At 42.5% G+C, this 20,492-nt stretch overlaps 1 protein-coding gene across 2 annotated transcripts in view; it reads left to right on the forward strand.

Moving 5' to 3' along the window:
* Nucleotides 1-20,492, forward strand: part of MCC (MCC regulator of WNT signaling pathway) — a 430,278-nt gene that overhangs the window by 141,004 nt on the left and 268,782 nt on the right. Inside the window, exon 1 of one of the 2 annotated variants that reach the window (XM_007192097.3) lies at nucleotides 10,465-11,048. The exons of the other annotated variant lie outside the window; for it this stretch is intronic. Coding sequence (XP_007192159.2) covers nucleotides 10,992-11,048 — 57 coding nt within the window. The 5' untranslated portion in view covers nucleotides 10,465-10,991. Of the gene's footprint in view, nucleotides 1-10,464; nucleotides 11,049-20,492 lie in introns of those variants that run through there. 2 annotated transcript variants of the gene reach the window in all.

A 20,492-nucleotide genomic window follows, 5' to 3' on the forward strand; every position in this document is an offset into this window, starting at 1 on the left:
GGAAGGTGACTTATGAAGACAGGCAGAGCCTGTTCCTCATGGCTCAGAGTGTCCCTGTAGGAAATCTCTACCAAAGCGCCCAGCCAGGGGCACTCGGTGGACTCCAAGTCCAGGGTGATGGCTTTCCCCAGCCTGTCTCTCAGATCTTCCGTCTTCATCTGTCAGCTTGGTATGATGCCAGGCGAACTGCCTCCTTTGTCATTAGGTCTGTGAGACATTATATTATATTAATTCTCTCTTTGTCCCTTCTGGGCAGCTGCTGCAACGTATTCTAGCTAAAAGAGAAATGGAATGATGTTGTTTTAGCCTCCCAAAGAGCTCCAGAAATAACAGTGGCAGGCATTTGGAATTCATTTAATTTAAGCAACTTCTCCAAATTTTACTACATCTATTTTCATGCATCTCTTTTTCTTTTTCCTCTCCAGGAGACTGGCCATATGCAAGTACTCCTGGGAGGATTTAAGACTTTTTTTTTACTTCCTTGGATTTCCAAATCCCTAATCTCCCCTGATTATTTTTCCTTTCCATAGAGAATTTGATATAGTTTAAAGAAACTTAACAAATAAGTAAAGATTTTTTAAAAATATTCTGAATATTTAAGGCAAGATGACACAGATACTAAGTTTTGGACTCCAAAACATCTTATCAGACAGCGAAGAAGTTTTTGAAGCATCACATGATGCATGCATGTGGCTGTGAATCTCAACTAGGAATTCCCCACTGATGATGTCAGGGATCTTGATGCCAAATGATTCTAGGTTAGTAGAATGCCTAGGCGGGTGTGAGACAGTCCACGAATGTAATTAATGAGATGACACACACCACAGGGGTGCTTTCTGTGCTTGAGTTATATTTGCAGTTGAGAAGGCTGGATTTTTGTTTGTTCTATGTGTGAGGTTTAATCTGGAAATAGTTTTCAAGTATTTCCTTTCTTAGCAAATTTTTTTCTTTTTTTTAATTGAAGTATAGTTGATTTACAATGTTGTGTTAATTTCTGCTGTACAGCTAAGTGACTCCGTTATACATATATATACATTCTTTTTTATGTTCTTTTCCGTTACGATTTATCACAGGATGATATTGAATATACTTCCCTGTGCTATACAGTAGGACCTTGTTGTTTATCTGTTCTATATATAATAGTTTGCATCTGCTAATCCCCAACTCCCACTCCATCCATCCCCCACCTCCCCTCCCCTTTGGCAACTACAAGTCTGTTCTCTCTGTCTGTGAATCTGTTTCTGTTTCTCACATATGTTCATTTGTGTCATATTTTAGATTCCACATGTAAGTGATATCATATGGTACTTGTCTTCCTCTTTCTGACTTACTTCACTTAGTATGATAATCTCTAGTTCTATCTATGTTGCTGCAAATGGCATTATTTCATTCTTTCTTATGGCTGAGTAGTATTCCATTGTATGTATATACCATATCTTCTTTATCCATTCACCTGTCAATGGACATTTAGGTTGTTTCCATGTTTTGGCTATTGTGAATAGTGCTGCTATGAACATAGGGGTGCATGTATCTTTTTGAATTATAGTTTTGTCTGGATATATGCCCAGAAGTGGGATTGCTGGATCATATGGTAATTCTATTTTTAGTTTTTTGAGGAACCTCCATACTGTTCTCCATAGTGGCTGTATCAATTTACATTCCCACCAACAGTGCAAGAGGGTTCCCTTTTCTCTACACCCTCTCCAGCATTTGTTATTTGTAGACTTTTTAATGATGGCCATTCTGACTGGTGTGAGGTGATACCCATTTTAGTTTTGATTTGCATTTCTCTAATAATTAGCAATGCTGAGCATCTTTTCATGTGCCCATTGGCCATCTGTATGTCTTCTTTGGAGAAATATCTATTTAGGTTTTCTGCCCAATTTTTTATTGGGTTGTTTGTTTTATTGAGTTGAAAAGCTGTTTGTATATTTTGGAAATTAAGCCCTTGTCAGTCGTACTGTTTGCAAATATTTTCTCCCAGACTGTAGGTTATCTTTTCATTTTGTTTATGGTTTCCTTTGCTGTACAAAAGCTTATAAGTTTGATTAGGTCCCATTTGTTTATTTTTGTTTTTATTTCTATTGCCTGGGAAGACTAACCTAAACTTTGGTATGATTTATGTCAAAGAATGTTTTGCCTAAGATCTCTTCTAGGATTTTTATGGTGTCATGTCTTATGTTTAAGTCTTTAAGCCATTTTGAGTTTATTTTTGTGTATGGTGTGAGGGTGTGTTCTAACTTCATTGATTTACATGCGGCTCTCCAACTTTCCCAGCACCACTTGCTGAAGAGACTGTCTTTTTCCCATTGTATATTCTTGGCTACTTTGTCGAAGATTAATTGACCATAGGTGTGTGGGCTTTTCTTAGCAAATTTCAAACACAGATGAACCAGATTATCTACTGCAGTCCATCTATTTCACAGCAGTAAGTCATTGGGTCTAAAAGTGGTATAGCTGATTTCATAAACAGTAAGGTGAAGACCCAGCATGATGGAACAGTTATCAGTTTAGGGAGGGGTCCACTGTGCTAACAACTCAGAGTCTCTAATCCCAGCCAAGGGATTCCAAGATAACTTGACTGAAGGGGCATAGTAAAGGGAGAAAAGTTCAGAAGTAGAAGTTAGCACTGGTTCAAGCTCTCATCAGATTGTTCAGTAGTAGTAAGGCTTTGGGCAACATGCTTCTCAAAAGTTACCCCCATGTACTCTTTCAACTTTTTCACTTCCTAGTCACAATTCAATCCAAACTAATCTAGCTTCTCTCCATCGCCACCACTTAATGAAATTGCTCCTCTCAAGGTCCCCAGTAATCTCCATTACCAAAGGACACTTCTTTGTTGTCACTTTCTTGAACTCTCAGCAGCATTCCACATAGGTTGCCAAAGGACACTTGGCAAAGGACACTTCTTTGTTGTCACTTTTTTGAACTCTCAGCAGCATTCCACATAGGTTGCAACTATAGACACTTCTTTGTTGTCAAAGGACACTCCATTACCAAAGGACACTTCTTTGTTGTCACTTTCTTGAACTCTCAGCAGCATTCTACATAGGTTGCAACTCTCCTTGACACACTGGTCTCTTGGTATCTATGATGTCATATCTTCAGTTTTGCTCTTTGTCACTGGTTAATTTTTCTTGATCATCCTTCCTGGATTCTCTTCCTCTATCCTCTGGAAATATTGGAGCATCTCAATGATAAGTCCTGGGACTGCATCTTTTTACTCACTCTCTCCCTAGGTGACCTCATGTGTTCTTGTGGCTTTCAACATCAACTATAATCTATATGCTGATGACTTCCAAATCCATTTGTCTAGCCTGACTCTCCCCTGAACCCCAAATTCATCTATCCAACTGCTGTTGGCATCCTCTTAAATGTCAAATAGGAATCTCCAATTTAATGTGTCTAAATTGGAAGCATTGATTCCCCCAAACCCAGTCCTTCCCCACACCCAATTGTTCAACCCCAAAACTGATGGTCATCCTGATTCCTCTCTCTGTCTCATTACCTACATCCAATTATTCACCAAGTTCGGGTCAGTTTTACCTAAATAATATATCTCAAGTTCATCCATTTCTTACTGTCTTCATTGATTTTACTGAGTTTCAAGCCACAGGCATCTTCTTACAACTGTAATAGCTTTTAACAAGTTTCCTTGCTCTACTACATTTATGATGCTACAACCCATTCTTTACATAAAGGTAAAATTGTCCTTTTTTGGCTTTTTATTATGAAGATTCTCAAACATACACAAGTGGACAGAGAGTAGCATAAGCTACACCTGTCACCCAGCTTTAGCAATTATCAATTCATGGCAGTCTGTTTCATTGAAAACCCCATTGATTTCCTTGACTCCTCTAGGATTTTGACACAAATCCCAGACATCATATCATTTCACCCCTAAATATTTCAATATATATCTATAAATAAGCACAAGGCCATTAACATATCCTTAAACATTAATAATTTAAAATAGCATCAAATATTCAAAAAGTATATTTCTGAATGTCTCATAAAGTATCATAATTTTTTACAGTCAGTTTATTTGAATCAAGATCCCAATAAGGAGCACATATTGCAACTGGCTGATATGTCTCTGGGGTTCTCCTTCCATTGATATCTCACTCCTTCACATGCTTTTTTCTCCCCCTTTCAATTTACATGTTTAAAAAACCAGATTGTTTGCCCTGTAGAGTTATAGTCTAGATTTTGCTGATTGCATCTCTGTGGCTAATGTAACATGTTCCTTAATGTTAAAAACTGCTAAAATGGCTTCATAGGTGGTATTGTATTCTTCCATCAGGAGTCATGTGTTTAATTGCATGTCTTTTTGTGATGTTAGTAGCCATTGTGCTTTATGCCTAAATCTATTAATTCATTAGAGGTTGCAAAATAGGGATATTCTAATTGTATCAATTCTTCATTTATTTGCGGGAATACTCATCTAAATGAGGAACTTTCTTTTGTCTACTTTTTAGGTTACTTAGTGGTAAAGTTAGTATAGGAATAGATTTACCTTTTTTTTTAAGTTTTTTTTTTGACGTGGACCATTTTTAAAGTCTTCTATTGAATTTGTTACAATATTGCTGCTGTTGGTTATGTTTTGGTTTTTTGGCCACGAGGCATGTGGGATCTTAACTCCCCAACCAGGGATGGAACCCACACCCCCTGTACTGGAAGGTGAAGTCTTAATCACTGGACCACCAGGAAAGTCCCTAGATTTACTTTTTAAAAACATAAATTGGATCATATCTCTGCCCTGCTTAAAGTCTTCCTGTGGCATCTTTATGCACGCAGAATGAAATCTATGGCCAACACACACACACTGCATGGGTTCCTCCATCATTTTTTCGTCATGTTCCATCATAGTGTCTACTTTTTTGTTGAAATTTAAATTAAATTAAAAACTTGAAGTTTATGGGAAAGGGTCAAGCCCTTTTCTGCCCCAGGATTTTTGCACTTGCTTATCCTTCTGCCTAGCCATCTTCCCCCACTTTCTGCCTAGTGGGCTCCTTCTTGACCTTCATGCTGAAATGTCATCTCATCAAGGCCTTCTCTGACTGCTTCATTTAAGAGGCCTGCTCTCCCTCATCATAGCTCCTGTTTAATTCCTTTATAGCATCCATCACAAACTGTAACTATCTTCTTTATTTGTTTATTAATCATTTTCCACCAAGAATGCTAGCTTTGTAAGAGCAAGGATTTTTCCTGTCCCATACACCACTGAATCCCAAGGCACAGCACGATGCCTGGCACACAGTGGGTGCTTTTCTTTTTTGAATCAACACCGCAAACTTGCTGCACATCCTCACCGATGTAAGTGGAACCCAGGGACGAGCTAGGTGATTGTTTTTAACATTGTTCTCTGAGGACACGGAGACCAAGGCCAAGCTCGTCTAGGGCAATGCTTCCTGAATGCTTTATGTTGTGGCACCTGGAGCAAATGATGTCTGATAGGGTAGGCCACTGAGGCTGGCTGGTGGCTCACAGCCAGGGACTTAGTCCTGGCTTTCCGCACCTGGCTTGGTGCCTGAACAGACGGCCACAGGAGTTGGGTTACGGAGAGCATTTCTGGACTTATGGGGGTGGGCTTATAGATTTAGGGCAGGAAATTCTTTTGAGTGTGTACTTTGAGGGCTCCCTGACTTTTATGACTCTCAAGGACTCAGAGGATTGGGACTTCCTGCATCTCCACAGGGTTCTGAAATCCCCCTTTCCTCTGAAAAGTCACTTTCTTCTTCAGGAAATCCCACCAATTTCGCACTATTTCAAAGCATCCTCTTTTACAATGCAAATACTTTGGGCTTGGTTGAGAAGATTATGAGTATTTTTCACCTTCGTGTGAAGTAGCTTAACCAGGCTGCTTTTTTCCTTAAATCTGAGGTATCTAAGTTGGGTTTAGCTTAAGAGAGTCAAGGGGGAAGGGGGCAATTTTGGAGTTTGTTTCCTTGTGTGGGCTGGAGGAGGACAGTGTGACTCAGCACAGTGGACTCATGTGATGGGCAAGGCTGGCTTGGACCCCCTAGGGGTGGAGACGAGGGCTTAGGTCAACCAGCCCCAAAGTTCAATTTCCTTAATGCCGGAGGTTCAAGACTTTTACCCAAGATTGCTTCAGTGAATCTGATGTTCATTACCAATGTAGGGTACAGAGAAGACCTGGAATAGAATCCCTACTGTGTAGAAATTCGCTGAGGTCAGCAGCCATACATAGAGGGGCCAGCCTGCCCTTGACAGCAGAAAGGCAATGCCAGTGCGCTACGGCATGTGATCGGTGCACAGACCCATCCACTCATGCAAACTGCAACTTCTGCTTTCCCAGAAATGCTCCTGGAACTACCGCTGCCTCCTCTTCTTCTCCCAGAAACCAGATGCGAAGAGATTAGCCTCTTGGGAAGACAAGGCCAGAAATAAGGGGAACCCAGGTCATTGCCCAATTGGAAGACAGGTTTTCCTCCTTCACCCGACCTGCTCCCACATCTTGATAAATTCCCCTGCCACTTCCGGTCCACACCTCTGTGGACAGGGGCTTGTGCTCTGCTGAAGCAGAACTTGGAGAAGCTCTTCTAGAGGGGTCATGCTGAGGCAGCCACAGTATGAAAGGATTTGCAGGCATGCAGTTATATACTTGGTAAACTACAGTGAGCACTAATCTTGCGACCTCTTTCTCATTATATTGGAAATGCACGTGGGTTTTCATTCTCCTTTGCTGTGCTGACACGACATGCTGAGGGGCTCCTTGCATTCCTAACGTACTTAGGACATTGACCCAGTTTCATTCTTGTCTACTGCAATATCTTAGCTTTCTTGATAGTAGATATTCCCAGCCTAATTCCTAACTAACTAAGAGGTGGAAAAAAACCACAAAACATTTAAACTATGCAAAAAAAAAAATCTTCGTTTCATGGAATCTTAGATTGGAAGAAAACTGATTTGGACTCTCCCTGATTGCATGAAGCTCTACTCTCTATACCACTGGCTTTCGGTGTGTCCCGCCAGCCTTGAACCTCTGCTTGAACAATTTCAGGGGAGGGGAATCACAACTACTCTGTTCTCCTTGCACTGACAGATAGTTCTGTGGTCTTCCTGTTACTAAGTTAAAATTTGATGACAAGTTCTCATTAGTCTTCATTACCCCTCCACAATCACACAGAGGAAGTTGGATGGCTCTTCAAACAAATGCTGTTAGTTACCGTCTATCTCTGAAGTCTTCTCTTTACTAGTCTATAAATTCTCCAGCTCTCCCAACTATTCCTGGCCTCCTTGGAAGGAGCATCTGAATTCTCCTCCTCTCCAAGCCTACTCCAAAGCTAAGCTCATTATTTTTGTCCTTGGCCCTTTCCTTCCCTCCTTTTTCAAGAACTTTGCTCCGTCTTCCTTTCCTCTGTATCTCCAGGTTTTCCTTTAGCCCCAGACTACAAATATGCTCAGTCTACCCTCTACTCAACATTGCTTACCTACCTGAAGAAACTCTCCCATCTCTCAATTTGCAGTCACCATCAAATTTATGGAAAGAGTAGTACATGGTTACTAACCCTAGTTCCTCTTCATTCCTTGTGTAGAGATTTATCTTTGAAGGACATTGATGTCTTAGAGGTGCTCTTTTATCAGTCTTCAGGCTTCTCCCCCCTCTATAGCATGTAATATTGATGCTTTCCCTTCTGTCTTGACATCTCCCTTAGGCTCCCAGACTCAGAGTCTTCCTGGTTATCTTCCTGTTTCTTTACCTGGACTTTCCTACCATTTCTTCTTTTATTCTTTTCCCTCCATGAAAAAGATGTTCCTTAAGATAATGTCCTAAGAGCACTTCTCTTTTCTCTGTCCTATCTTCTTTGGCAACCTTACCTGTTTCCATGGTTTTATTTATAATTCTAATAGGACTTACCCCAAACCTCCATCTCCATCACAACCTTGACTTGCCTTTATAGCTCCATCTCAAGCTTCCTTCTAAACATTTCCACTCTAATATGCCTCAAACTTACAAAGATGCCACTTCAAACTTAAGATATCCCAAATGTAGTTTCCTCCTTAACCTATTTCTTCTCTGGAATACGTATTTTTATTGAGAACATTGTCAAAAACCCCAGTCAGTCAAGTTCTAGATCTACAAGTCATTTTTAAGCTCTCCTCTTTCCACTACAGTTTCTGTTTACTATCTTTCTATTAGAATCTCTTACATCTTAAACAAACCTCTGGTTCTTTTCCATTGTCCCAACTCAATTCAGGCCTTTTTAGCCTCTTGCTGGATTGTTGGGATAGTCCAATTGGCATGTCCATTTCCTACTTCCAGTTTACCACATTTAGATGCCAGATTGTAGTGGAGTTCCAGCTTATGTGGGGATTAAGTATTAAAGTCATTGTTTAAGAAGAAAATCCCATATAGTCAACACGGCTCTTGAAAATGCCTTATACTGTCCATAAAGTAGAATCTGCAGACATATTGCTTCTTAATAAGTTCAGTACTGCCAATTTTTCCTCCACTCTTGGAACAGATCACTTTTCTTTTGGTTGAACACCAGATGAAGTCATCTGCTTGGTTTTTAAGGGCCATCTAGTATGAAAAATATGTTTCTTTAAACACCAGAATCACACTCAACACTAGTCTACTTGACTTCATGTTAGTTACTCATGAGTGTGATACAAATCCACTGGAATGTCTAAAAAAGCACAGCTCTGATACTATTATTTCTTTGCTTGAAAACCTTTAGAGGCTTTTTTTTTTCCCATTGCCAATCGGAAGGCCCATTTCTTTAGCCTGGCACTCAAAACTGTCCATGATCTGGCTTCAACTCACTTATCTAATCCAGGTTCCATTCCAGAATGGAGTATCTCCCATTCCCCATGCATCCTTTGCACATTCCAGTCTCCATCCACACTTTCTCTCACAGTGGGCCCACATCATGGGATACCTTCTCCTCACTGCCCATCTCTGCTGGGCTCAGCCATTCTTCAAATATCAACCCATGCTGCCTCTTCTAAGAGTCCTTCACAGTCTTCTCCTCCCACCCAACCCAGCCAAAATCCTGTTTCCCACCTCTGAACTGCTGTAGGTCTTCATTTGTTCTGCTTTTATGGCAAGTATCCATTTATATTTAGACTAGTCATTTCTGTTTATGAGACTATAAACACCTTATGGGCAGGATTGATGCTTGAGTCTTCTTTGTATTTTTATATTCTTTCACCACCATCTCCATCTTCAAGCACACAGTTCTCAACAGTTTTTAATGAATTAAATAAGTAAAATAATGTGGCTTCCCAAACCCTCCCCATGCTGAAGAGCTTCTCCTAATGTGCTCTAGTCTGGCAGTGCCCCAGAACTTGGGACCGGTGCTCCATAAAAGCTGCCAACTCTTCCTCATCCCAGTAGAGCCTTCATCAGATAATGAATGAACTCAACAGGAAGGCATACGAGTAAGAAGATCTATGCAAATGGTCAAGCTTTTTCCTTCTTCTTAAAGAGGAAAATAAATACCCTACTTCTTAAAAAAAAAAAAAAAAGCAGCCTTGGAAATTAATGGCTTTTTCATAGAAGGCTTCAGGAAGTGCCAAGGTCTGTCATTGGGGATGGAGACATTTTGTTCCCATTGTGTAGAAAGTGACTGATGAGGCCTTTAAAGCAATCCTGCAGACCTACTGTTAAAGGATCAGAATATTTTTCAGTGCATCTCAAGTTCAGAGGGACTTTAACCTTTATGGAGGGAAAAATTCTAGCTCTCTCTTCCCACCCTGTCACACACAGAGGGATGTTTTTTACCGCAGGGAAACTCAAGGCTGCAGGGGAGCTCTGATTCCAGGAGTCCACTGAATTTAACAGCCTCTTGAATCTTTCCTGATTCATACTCCAAACCCCAGAAATACAAATCTAGCTCTGCTCAGATGAGCTGTAAGATTTCTAAGGAAGGTCTGAGGGTTGAAGTGGATGGGAAAATGTAATATTTTTAAGGACTGAGGGTTTGAGAGGATGGGACATGTGGGCCTTTCATGTGATGGAGCATCTTAATCTTTATTAAGAACATGCAGAAATTGTAATCTGCCCGGGGTGTGGGTGGGGGGAGTTTGACGGTGAATTTACACCCTCAGTGTCGACTTTAGACTGATCAGGGAAAATGACCGCCCCACAATCTTGTAAAATCTTAATGTACCATGAGAAGTGCACAGCGCTGCCTGATGTACAGTGTTCAGATTTGTCTTGACCTTCTTAAATTATGGAAAGTGGCTACTAGGAGGGAAGTTTTTTTGGTTTTGTTTTTTACTTTTTCTGCACAATTACTCAGGTGGCTCTTCCTGTTTCTTCTCTCCTCCTGGACGTGGGTCCTGTAGTTACTATCGCAGGGAGCTGGAAGGATGCCTGCTCTCCCGGCGAGGTCTCCTCTGCTCGGCCTCCTCCCTCCCCCCCTCCCCCCGCCATTTCTCTTTCTGGCCCCGCCTCCTCCGCTCACCCCGTAGCCAGCAGCTAGACAGCTGTATTCAATCAGAGAGCACTTACAACTCCCGAGGATTCAAACGGGAAACTTCAGCGTGAAGTGCAGCCGCGCTCCGGCGCTCTCTTAGTTTGCTTTCCCTCCCCGGAAACCGAGACGCGGATTTTCCTCGCCCCGCCGCCCTGGTTTCTTCGGGAAGCCCTCCAGGGAGGCCGGATCCTGCCGGGGTTGCCCTCCAGCCTGGTCATGGGGGGCGCAGAGGCACCGTAGGAGACGCGAGGCGGCGCTGAGCGCGGCACTGCCTCGGGTCCCCGCGCCGGCCCGGCCGCTGCGAGCGCGCCTCGCCGCCCAGCCTTCTGCAGCAATGGCTCGTCCGTGAAACGCGAGCCGGCTCTGTTCCTTTTCGGAGTGCCTGCATCCTTCGTGTGGGCTTCACCACTGTCCTGGGTGAAGATGGCTGTCTAGACTAAAATGTGCCAGAGGGGACCAAGCAGTGGATATCCAGCCTGCTAACCCCAACTCGTCAGCTCCGAGACCTGGAGGAGGAGGAGCTCGGCTCTGAAAAGTGCAGTCATGAATTCTGGAGTTGCCATGAAATATGGAAACGACAGCTCGGCCGAGCTGAGTGAGGTAAGAAACAGCTGAGGTCGGGAGCTCTGGTTTCTTAGGCATTTGCTTTGCGACAAATCCCCCTCCCTCCCCGTCGCCCGCTTTTCTACACGCCACCCGCCTCGCGCTCCCAGTCTGGAGGCAGCACAATTAAAGATAAATAGATTTTCTGGATCTTGTTTTAACTTGTTGTGCTACTCAGGAAATGACCTGAACTGGCTTGATATTTCAGTCTGAGACGAGTGGCTTAAAAAAGAAACAAGCTCTCACCGCGTCGCCAAAGCGTTTTACTCTCCGTGGTCTGGGTCCCCTGTCCATTCCCACCCCCCCTTCCTCCAATGTATGTACCACATAACCTTTCGTAATCAGCAAAATACATGGGGATCCCAGCTGAGCTTAATCTGATGGTAAGTAATTTGGTGGGGCCGGGGAGCTCATTGGAGTACTGAGTCGGCCGCAGGGTCCCACGTGTGATGCGTTTGGTTCAGTTCAGGCAAGGTGGTCTTTCCTTGGCTGAGACGAATGACCCGCGTTGGGGAGGAGAGTGGAGAGGAAGCACATCAAAGCGGTTTAGAACTTTATTTCCTGCCCGGGACTGGACTCCTGAGTCTTAGAGGCAAGCGCACTTGCAGTTCCTGGCTCTCACAGTAGCAAATCCACTTGAGCGCTGGGGACCAGCTTTGAGATTAAGGCGACATCAGACGGTATGCAAGTATATGAGTGGTCAGATGCTGGAGGCCACCTTTTTTGATGACCGTAGGGATGCCTCTGGCACATTCTCCCACCCCCCCACCCCACCCCGCAGGCTTTGAATACCTGAAAAGTGTGATGGGAAACCCACAGAACGACGCTCTGAAGAGGAGGAAATCTGTCTGCAGCAGGAGGCTTGGTGGCTGTGGGTTTTCCTCTTCGCCTCATTGCTGAGCTGTTCATGGGGCAACGTGGTCTGTGCTTCTTGAGTGTGGCTGAAGAGAGAAAAGGCACCGTATAAAGACAGCAGAAGGCAGATGGAGGTGATGTCAGATGACCGACAGTGAAGGGAAAAGGAAAGGATGGAGCCCTCTTTGAGGGGTGAGGGCTGGTGCTGGGGAAGCGAGGAGGGTGTAGATGGGGGAAATCTGAGCAGGTCTGTGGCTGGTATCCAGCAGTCAATACAGTCAGCCCCTGCCTGGTGCTCTAAGTGTCTTGGTGCTGAGCCTTCCCTGCTCCAGTTTGAGACAGCATTTTGAGACGTTGGTCAAATGAGGTAGAGGCATTTCCTAATCCCTGTGGTTTTCCCTGTGATGTAGAAAGCTGGAGACATGCTAAGAGTGAGGGCTTCACTTAAAAACGGGAGGTTGGGGAAGAGGCTCAGAGACCTAAGTGATTTTTGCCAATTTCACATGCAGGGAGAGGTTTCAGATCTAAAACAGAACCCACGACCCTACTCCATTAATAACACTGCTAGGAGAAGCCTTTGACTTCTAAGGACGTTTAAGAATAAGAAACTAAAGGCACGTATCTTGCAGAGTCTCTGCCAGGTCCTTCACATTGTTTCTATGTGGCAGCTTTAACTCTCTGTCACCTGAAGTGTGCTATTCAGGTACCTTTGCTCAAAAATGAATCACAGATTTAGGATGAAGGTGGCTAGAAGGCTGAAGAGAGAGAGAGGAGGCCAGGATTGACTTGAAGAGTACTGGCACAGTCAGTGGGCGCATTAGATTAGCTGAGAGTATCTGTGAAACTCAGGTGGGAACTAAAACTCTCCATTACTTGCCTGGTTTTATCCACTCCTTAAGTGTTCCTTGGAAACTTGTGGCCAGGTGAAAGAGCTGAGGGTGTTTCGTGACACCTGCTTTAGTTGGAGCTGTAGTACTAGAGCATTATAGGACATAGTTTTGTCCCTAAGAAAGTAAACAAGTTTCTGCCCCAACCATGTCCTTCACCACATTTTCTGCCTCTTGCCCTCTTCCAGCCTTCTTTCTAGGTTCAGTGATTTAGTTGCCACTCCATCCCCCCCAGTCTTGAGTTTCCCTGCAGATTGAGTAATTGCAGTGGAGTATAAGGATAGTTATTTTTAGTTTTTTACATATTTTCAATTAGGGTATATGTAAAGAGAATTTGTAAGCAAAGGGGAGATGTGTGATTCATACCTTGTGGACCCTAAATCTCAGTTCACTTCATCATGGGCAACAGTTGTAGCATTTGCCTTTTCTATAATATCCATAGGGCAGTATCCCTATGAATCCATAGATCTGAATACAGTTAATTTGTATTTCTCACATAAGGTCTATGATGTAGAGTTTCTTCTTTTCACTGTAATTTTTCTCTTAAACACTGGTTTTACTTTAATGTCCTGGGGGGCAAAGTTGCCATTCTCTTTTCGTGGTCGGTTCCTCCTTCTCACCTGAAAGCAGAGCTAATAAAAACCCCCTTTGGTGCCATATCTCTTATTGGTGCTCAGGAGCCTCAAAGCTGTCTGGAGGTCACCGTAGGGTCAGATTCAACCTGATGCTCACCAGGCGTTTCAGGGGCAGGAAGAATTGTGAAAGGGCCTAGCGTTATCCTGGGTATCATAAACCAGAGTCCTCTCTCACTGGTGTTGACTTGTGAGCTTACCCCTTCTACAAGGGCTCTCTCGCCACAGGAGTCATTGACTCTTTGACAATACTGTTGACACTGACGCCATAACATCCTAAACAAGGGGGAGTGACTGGAATCAATTTCTTGTTGTAATCTGCTTGTCCTATTCTTGAAAGCAGCCAGCTTTGGTCAGCAGTTGAGGTGCTGAGCTCCGCCTGCAGCGCTCCGGGAATGCTTGGGTGCACGAAAGGCCGGAGGGATTTAGGTGTGAGGGATACATGATCAGGAGACCTAGCTGGGTGTTGCGCATGACGTGTTCACGGTATGTTTGAGGGCTTTAAAATGGAAAAACAGGAAATTCATGAATGGGTTCCTTTTGTGTCTTTATTTTGAACAACAGCTGTTTAAGATCCTGTGAGATGATTATAACAGACAGTAAAATTGTTTCTACCTATGGACATTCAAAATATTTTTATCAATGACCACAAATGAGTTTATCAGGTCTACACACTTTAACCAAAGTGAACTAGTCCTCAGCATTGACAACAGTACTACAAAAGGAAAATTTGAGAAGCATGAACTGGCTTTTCTTTTTTCTTGGCTAATAGCTCTCCCTATCAAAGACTCAAAGGGTATTTTTCTTTTCCTAATGTGAGGTTAAGAAAGGACTTCAACATCAGCCAAATCAAAAGTACTTAGACAATTAAATGTTTGACTTTCAGGCTCCCTCCCCCATGATCAAGAAGCTGAGTGGACACACTTTCAGCAGCGTTAGATTAAATTCTCCCAAACCGTGTCAAGGGAAGGCCACTAAATCTTTTTCCTCGTTGCCATGCGTTTTCCGTCAGAAGTTAGTTCTGTTTGTCTTGGTAAAACTTGTGGGACCAGTATGTAGTTGAACCTTATTTTACTGTCACAATCACATTTCTTGGTTCTTAGAATAATTCAGACCTTAGGAAGATGTCTTAAGGCGCAGCGTTATGAGGGTATGACTTGAATTTACTCATCTTCACAAAATAGCTGTGGACCGGATCTGCTTGCCTGGTAGACAGCTGCCTATTTATGTAGCAAACTAAAAGTTTATATTTAAGGGTTTGTTCTTTCCTGGGAATAACTAAAACCTCTTGTCCAAAGCAATCAACGTATATCCTTTGCTTTTTAAACATTAAGCAATGAATAGGTAAAATTCTCCCATCACTATTTACTTTGAAACCTCTGTTGCCCCAGAAAATCATATTTTCCTTACTCTGTCCTTTCTTATTCAAAGCCTCTTTCATAAGATTATTCCACTCCTGAATGCAGGCTATAGAGGCGACTTTTCATGCTTTCACCATTCACTTGTTGTGTAGCTACTGAAACCCACATCTTCGTTGATACTCTAAGAAGTGGATTTATATAGGAGAAGATTGTTCTCTAGATAGATTATCTTGTATGACTGTCTTTAAGTGGCCGTCTCACAGATGTACTTGCTCTAAACCATGAAGTTACAAAAGATCAGGGTTGGCAGAGACTGAGATCACCTGGTATTCCCACACCCATTTCTACTTCTTTATACTCCTCTGTCCTTATGGAATCACGCTTCATTGTAATGAGTTGTTTAATGTCTGTCTTAGACACAGACCATAAGCACCAGAATAACAGTGTCACAGCCTGTCACAGAGGCTGGCACATAGTAGGTGTTCTACATATGTTTGAATGAACACCTTGCCTCTTCTCTCCCTTTCCCTTTTTATAAACATCAAATTTGAGAAAGTGATTTAAGTGCTTGGTCTGAGGCTTTTTTGGCTATCAATGGCTGTGTAACAAACTGTCCCCCAAATTTAGAGGCTTAAAATAACAATCTTATTTGGTCATGGTTTCGCAGTTTGGGGCAGAGCTGAGGGTGGGAAGATTTGTGTCTGTGACCCCAGCTAGACGATCCACTTCCAAAATGGCTTAGTCCCATGGTTGGCAAGCAGGTGCTGGCTGTGGACTGGGAGATCACCTCACTTCTCTTCTACACGGGCCTGCCCAGGTACTGCTTGGGTTTCCTCTCAGCATGGCAGCTGGGTTCCAAGGAGGAGGTGGAAGCTGCCAGTTCTTTTAAAACGTAGGACTGAAATTGGCACAGGGTCATGTCTGTGTGTTCTGTTGGTTAAAACAGCTATATGCTTAGCCCAGATTCAAAGGGGTGAAGAAATGGATCCCACCTCTTCAAGGGAGATGTGATAAAGAATTTGCAACCATTTTTAATCTACTCCAGAAGCCACAAAACAAGAGCCATGTCTAAAACCCTGATCTCTTAATTCCCAATGGCTGGCAGTAGTTTTTGTCATTTTATTTTGTCATTTTAGCTGTTAATTTAGTGGTTTGTAATAACTAACATATTCTAAGCATTTCCCAGGTATTGACATGCTTAATTATCAAAAACTCTATGAGATACATGCTGTTATGCCCATGTTACAGGTGGAGAAATTAAGGCATAAAGAGGTGAAAACCCTTACCAAGGTTGCACAGACTATTAATGGTGACCTCAAGATTTGAGGCCAGGTAGTCTTTCTCCAGAGTCAGCCATTCCTCCACTGTTTCCTTTCGTTAGTTCCTGTTACTGCTCTCAGCTTTTTTTTTTTTTTTTTTTTTTAGTTCATAATTTTCTTTATTCTCAATTACAACTTCATAGTACTTCATTTGGTAAACATACTGTAGTTTATTCAACTGGACTTCTCTGTCTAGATATTTAGGCCTGCAATATTTGGCAATTAGAAATAATGCTGAAATCTTCCCACATGAATTTTTTTATTGCTAAGGATCTTTCTTCAGACTGAATTCCTAGAAGAGTCATTTCTGTGCTCTCACCTTTTGATCACATATTTCTAGGAGGGAGTATTCTAGCTAATAAGCCTGTTTAAGTTGATTTGTATTGTAATCTCTATACGATACCCAGATAAATGTTTTTGATAAGAGTGGTATGAATATGCTCACTGCTGTCACCTTCAAGTGGCTGAAGGATTGTAGACATTGATTTTCTAGAGCAGATTTGTTAATAAGGAATCGGGCAGTCATCATCCAGGAAGGGCTTCCTTCTGTTCCCACTTACTTCAAGGGAGATAGAGGCGCCACGACCTCTGTCCCACTGCCTGTGTGCTCTGAGGCGTCTGAGGAATTAGTGCTACAGTATTTGAGGTGCCAGATGAGAATAAGATTTCCTCTGTGACAAGAATTAGGGTTCTCTTACCCCTGCAGGTGGGGCTCTAGGCTTCTACGGCGGTTGGCTAAATTACTGTGGGGCTGCAGAGCGCTGAGTTTGATGAAAAAGCCGGTGAAGTGGTCGGCCAGGGCTGTGTGGCAAGGCAGCTGCTGGTGGCCTGGTCCTGAGGAAGCAGGTGCTGAAAGGACGGGCAAGACCCTGAGTGGAGCCCAGTGGGCGGGGCCAGTAGATCAAGCATGGCAGGAACCAGGTGGTAGTCAAGAAACAGGGGAAGGAGCAGTGGGATGTGAGGGGAGGAGGTTAGTCAAAGACCAGGCCGGAGATCAGGAACTGAGATGGCCACAGACCTGAAAGCAGACAGAGAACCTTGATTCTGAAGAAGTGCTTTGTCCAGGCAGGAAGTTTTAAAATTAATCCCAAGACTTTTCATGTTGATGAATTATTTACAGGACTGTGGCTACCAGATTTGAGGTGCCAGAACTTTGAGTGGAGACACCCATCCAGAGTAGGGAATATGATGGTGATACTCAGGAAATAAACTCAAGGTGCTGTTTTAACAGCTGCCTGAAGCTAATTTACCCAGTGCATGTCATGTGGAAGACTTCCTCCAAAGCCAGACTGTAACTGGAAAATAAAAACTGCATTTACGGAAAGATTAAGAAGTTGTTGATGAACAAAGATTTCAAATTTAGGTTTTGATCCAAGGAATCAAATTTCAGAAAACCAAGATTATGTTTTAAGTAATCTCCAGATTCTGGGAAAGAGGTTTATGTTGGCGGGATTACAGAATCAGACAAGCTAAAAAAAGACACAGAAAATTGATAGTAGTTAGGATGTGGATTTTTACATCTGCGAGGGGGTGGCATGGCAGAGATAAATTATTTGCAGCTATTTTCTCATCTCCCCCAACCACATCCAAATTCCTAGCAGTGGCCATCTTTCATTCTTGAAAGAAACAAGAAGAGAATAACCTGGATTATGCAGATAAAAAGAAGTTCAATTTATAGAGTAAATATTTACTGGGACCACAAAGCTGTCCTCTCTTTCTAGCAAATGTCCTTTTTCTCTTGCTGAACAGAAACAGCCAAAATTAATTCATGGGGGAATAGAAGCCACCTTTTGGAAGGTTTGCACTATCATAAGGAGTGACTGAGGCTATAAAGCACTTTATATATGTAAGTCTTTCAAGATATTTTTGAAACTCAGAGAAGTTAAACTTTGAGACAATTTAGGAAAAAAAAAATTCAGCATTAGCAGCTGTTGTTTCTACTTGTCATGCAAAAAGCTGTAGGTTAGGGTTGTTAACTTTGTAAATAGCAATCAAAGTCTGTTGGGCTGGAAAAATCGTAGGATAAAGCTACTCAATGCCTTGGCTGGTGGGATATTTTGAGGCAGATTGCTTGTCAGGAGGTTTGATCAGTGCTTGGAACACATGATGGGACATATGGGGCCCGAGATGCAAATGCATCTTAAGCCAAAGGCTGTGGTGTTCCATCACCTGAGAACAGAAAGTTTCACAAAGCCTCAGTGTGCGTGCATGTCAGTGAACGACTCCAGCTGGATTTGTGAGAAATATTGAAGTAGTTGTCAAGGGAAGAACGCCAACGTGAAAAAAGATTGCCTGTCAATTAGAAAAGCAATGGAGTTGCTTGTCCCTGTTTCCTGTGGGTTGTGTGGACTTGTCCATAGAATACGTGGCACACTTGCGATGACTTCTTGCTTCTGCCTGGGTCCCTCCCAACCTCCCAGGTTAGTTGTCCTTCCCTCATCCTGTGTTCACAACACTTACTTTAATTATCCACAGCCTCCCAGGGAGACCATGCGATCTTTGAAGGCAGGGACAGAGTGAAACGCATCACAGTATTGCCAGTACCTAGTCAATATGTGACATAGGGCGACCACAAACTTCAAATTTACTTGTTGGACCAAACAGCAGTTGCCATTATAGTGTGACAGATGTGTTGGATTGACCACTTACATATTTTGGTTAAAGGACACATTTGAGGAAATTTAGTTTGGTCATTATTACTGTAAGTTACTCTCTATTCCTAGGTCATTTTTCTGTTCAACAAACACTGTGTGCCTTCTGTATGCCAGGTGCTGTTCTTAGGTGTGGGGATACAGAAACAAAACTGATGTAGTCCCTGTTGTAATGGATACTACATTCTAGAGGGAGACAGACAATACACGTGACAGATGTATGTGGTGGTGATGAAGAGGTGATGGTGTTGAAGGGATCCAGTGGTGATGAAGAGGAGGAGGGAGGAATGAAGGAGGGAGGGATGCTATTATACTGATCAGGGGAGACCTGTCTGCAGGAATCTTTGAACTGAGACCTGAATGCAAGGAGGGATAGAGCCATGCAAAGATGAGGATGATCATTTCAGGCAGCGGGACTGATAAGGGTCAAGGTCAGAGGCCAGAGCATGCATGGTGTGTGTCAGCAAGGAGGAGGCGTGGCTGGGAGTGCAGTGAGCAAGGGGAGAGCGGAAGGAGGTGAGGTCAGAGAAAACAGTTCTGGCTAGATCACCTGTATTCTTGTAGGCTTTGGAGAAGAATCTGGATTTCTCTGGAATGATTTGAAAATATGCCTGAATTGATTTTTTAAAATCCTTTTCATGTATGTATATGTGTGTGTGTGTGTGTGTGTGTGTATTTTATTGTGGGGCAGGGGCAGGGAGATATCCTTGGAAAGAGGAGGAGCTAGCAAAGAAAAGGCCCGGAAAGTTGTGTCCCAAAAGCCAATGAAAGAAAAGGGTAGAGTGATCAGTCAGATGCTTCTCCTTTTGTTTCTTTCACTCTTAAAGCCTGTGCATAGTCCCAAACTTTCAAATGGTGTCATTTTCTACAAGCAGAAATAATTGTTATATGCATTAAAAACAAACTATAATTATTTTTGGACATCTTCAGGGTATGTGAGTGTATTTTCCCCTTAAAAGGAATGGTTTATAGAACTAAGTGATGTGGCCACTGGCCAAGAAGGATTTGAAAACCGCCTTCCCTTCCCTGATGGATGGTTCAGTGTTGATGGATGCCGATGATGTAGAATATAGGTGGGTTCGGAATTAGGAAAACTGAGCTCTGTTTCCCACTCTCACTTGGACCAATTTCCTTCCTCTATTTATAATCACTGATTTTATTTTTTAATGAGCTTTTGTATCAGTTTATTGATTTATAACCAATATAGCTCCAAGGAACCTGGAATGCTGAGACCTTTTTTTCCTATTGAAAAGGTATTTGGCAGTCAGATTATGACCAGAAAGATTCCAGGTAAGCTTGGAATTAGACAAGGGAGATTGTCTAATTCTGTTGGGTGAGATGCTATTAAGCTATTCTTTGATTTGCAGTTTATTTTATCCAAACCATTTGCACGACTGATGAGGAAACTGAGGCATAAAGAAGGCTGGCTAGCAGCAGAGGGGGAAGTGTAGAACTCAGATTTTTTTCCTTAACTCTCAGGGATAATTTTTCCTCTTCTACCTCAACTGCCTCAGTTTCTATATCACAGGATTTGTTTTAAAGTATGTGTTTTATAACAGTCTGTAATTATTTTAAAAGGTGGAAGCCCTAATTCTTCAGTATTCTCATATACATAGGACATTACTACTAATGACACTGTTAAAATAATTGGAAGAATTTATTTTTAGCTCTGTGATTTTTGGGTATATTGTAATAGTCTGCGCCCTTCTGTCCTTTTTTAAAAAAATTGTGGTAAA

Source organism: Balaenoptera acutorostrata, chromosome 2 (assembly GCF_949987535.1).
Source record: "Balaenoptera acutorostrata chromosome 2, mBalAcu1.1, whole genome shotgun sequence".
Classification (NCBI taxonomy): Eukaryota; Metazoa; Chordata; class Mammalia; order Artiodactyla; family Balaenopteridae; genus Balaenoptera; species Balaenoptera acutorostrata.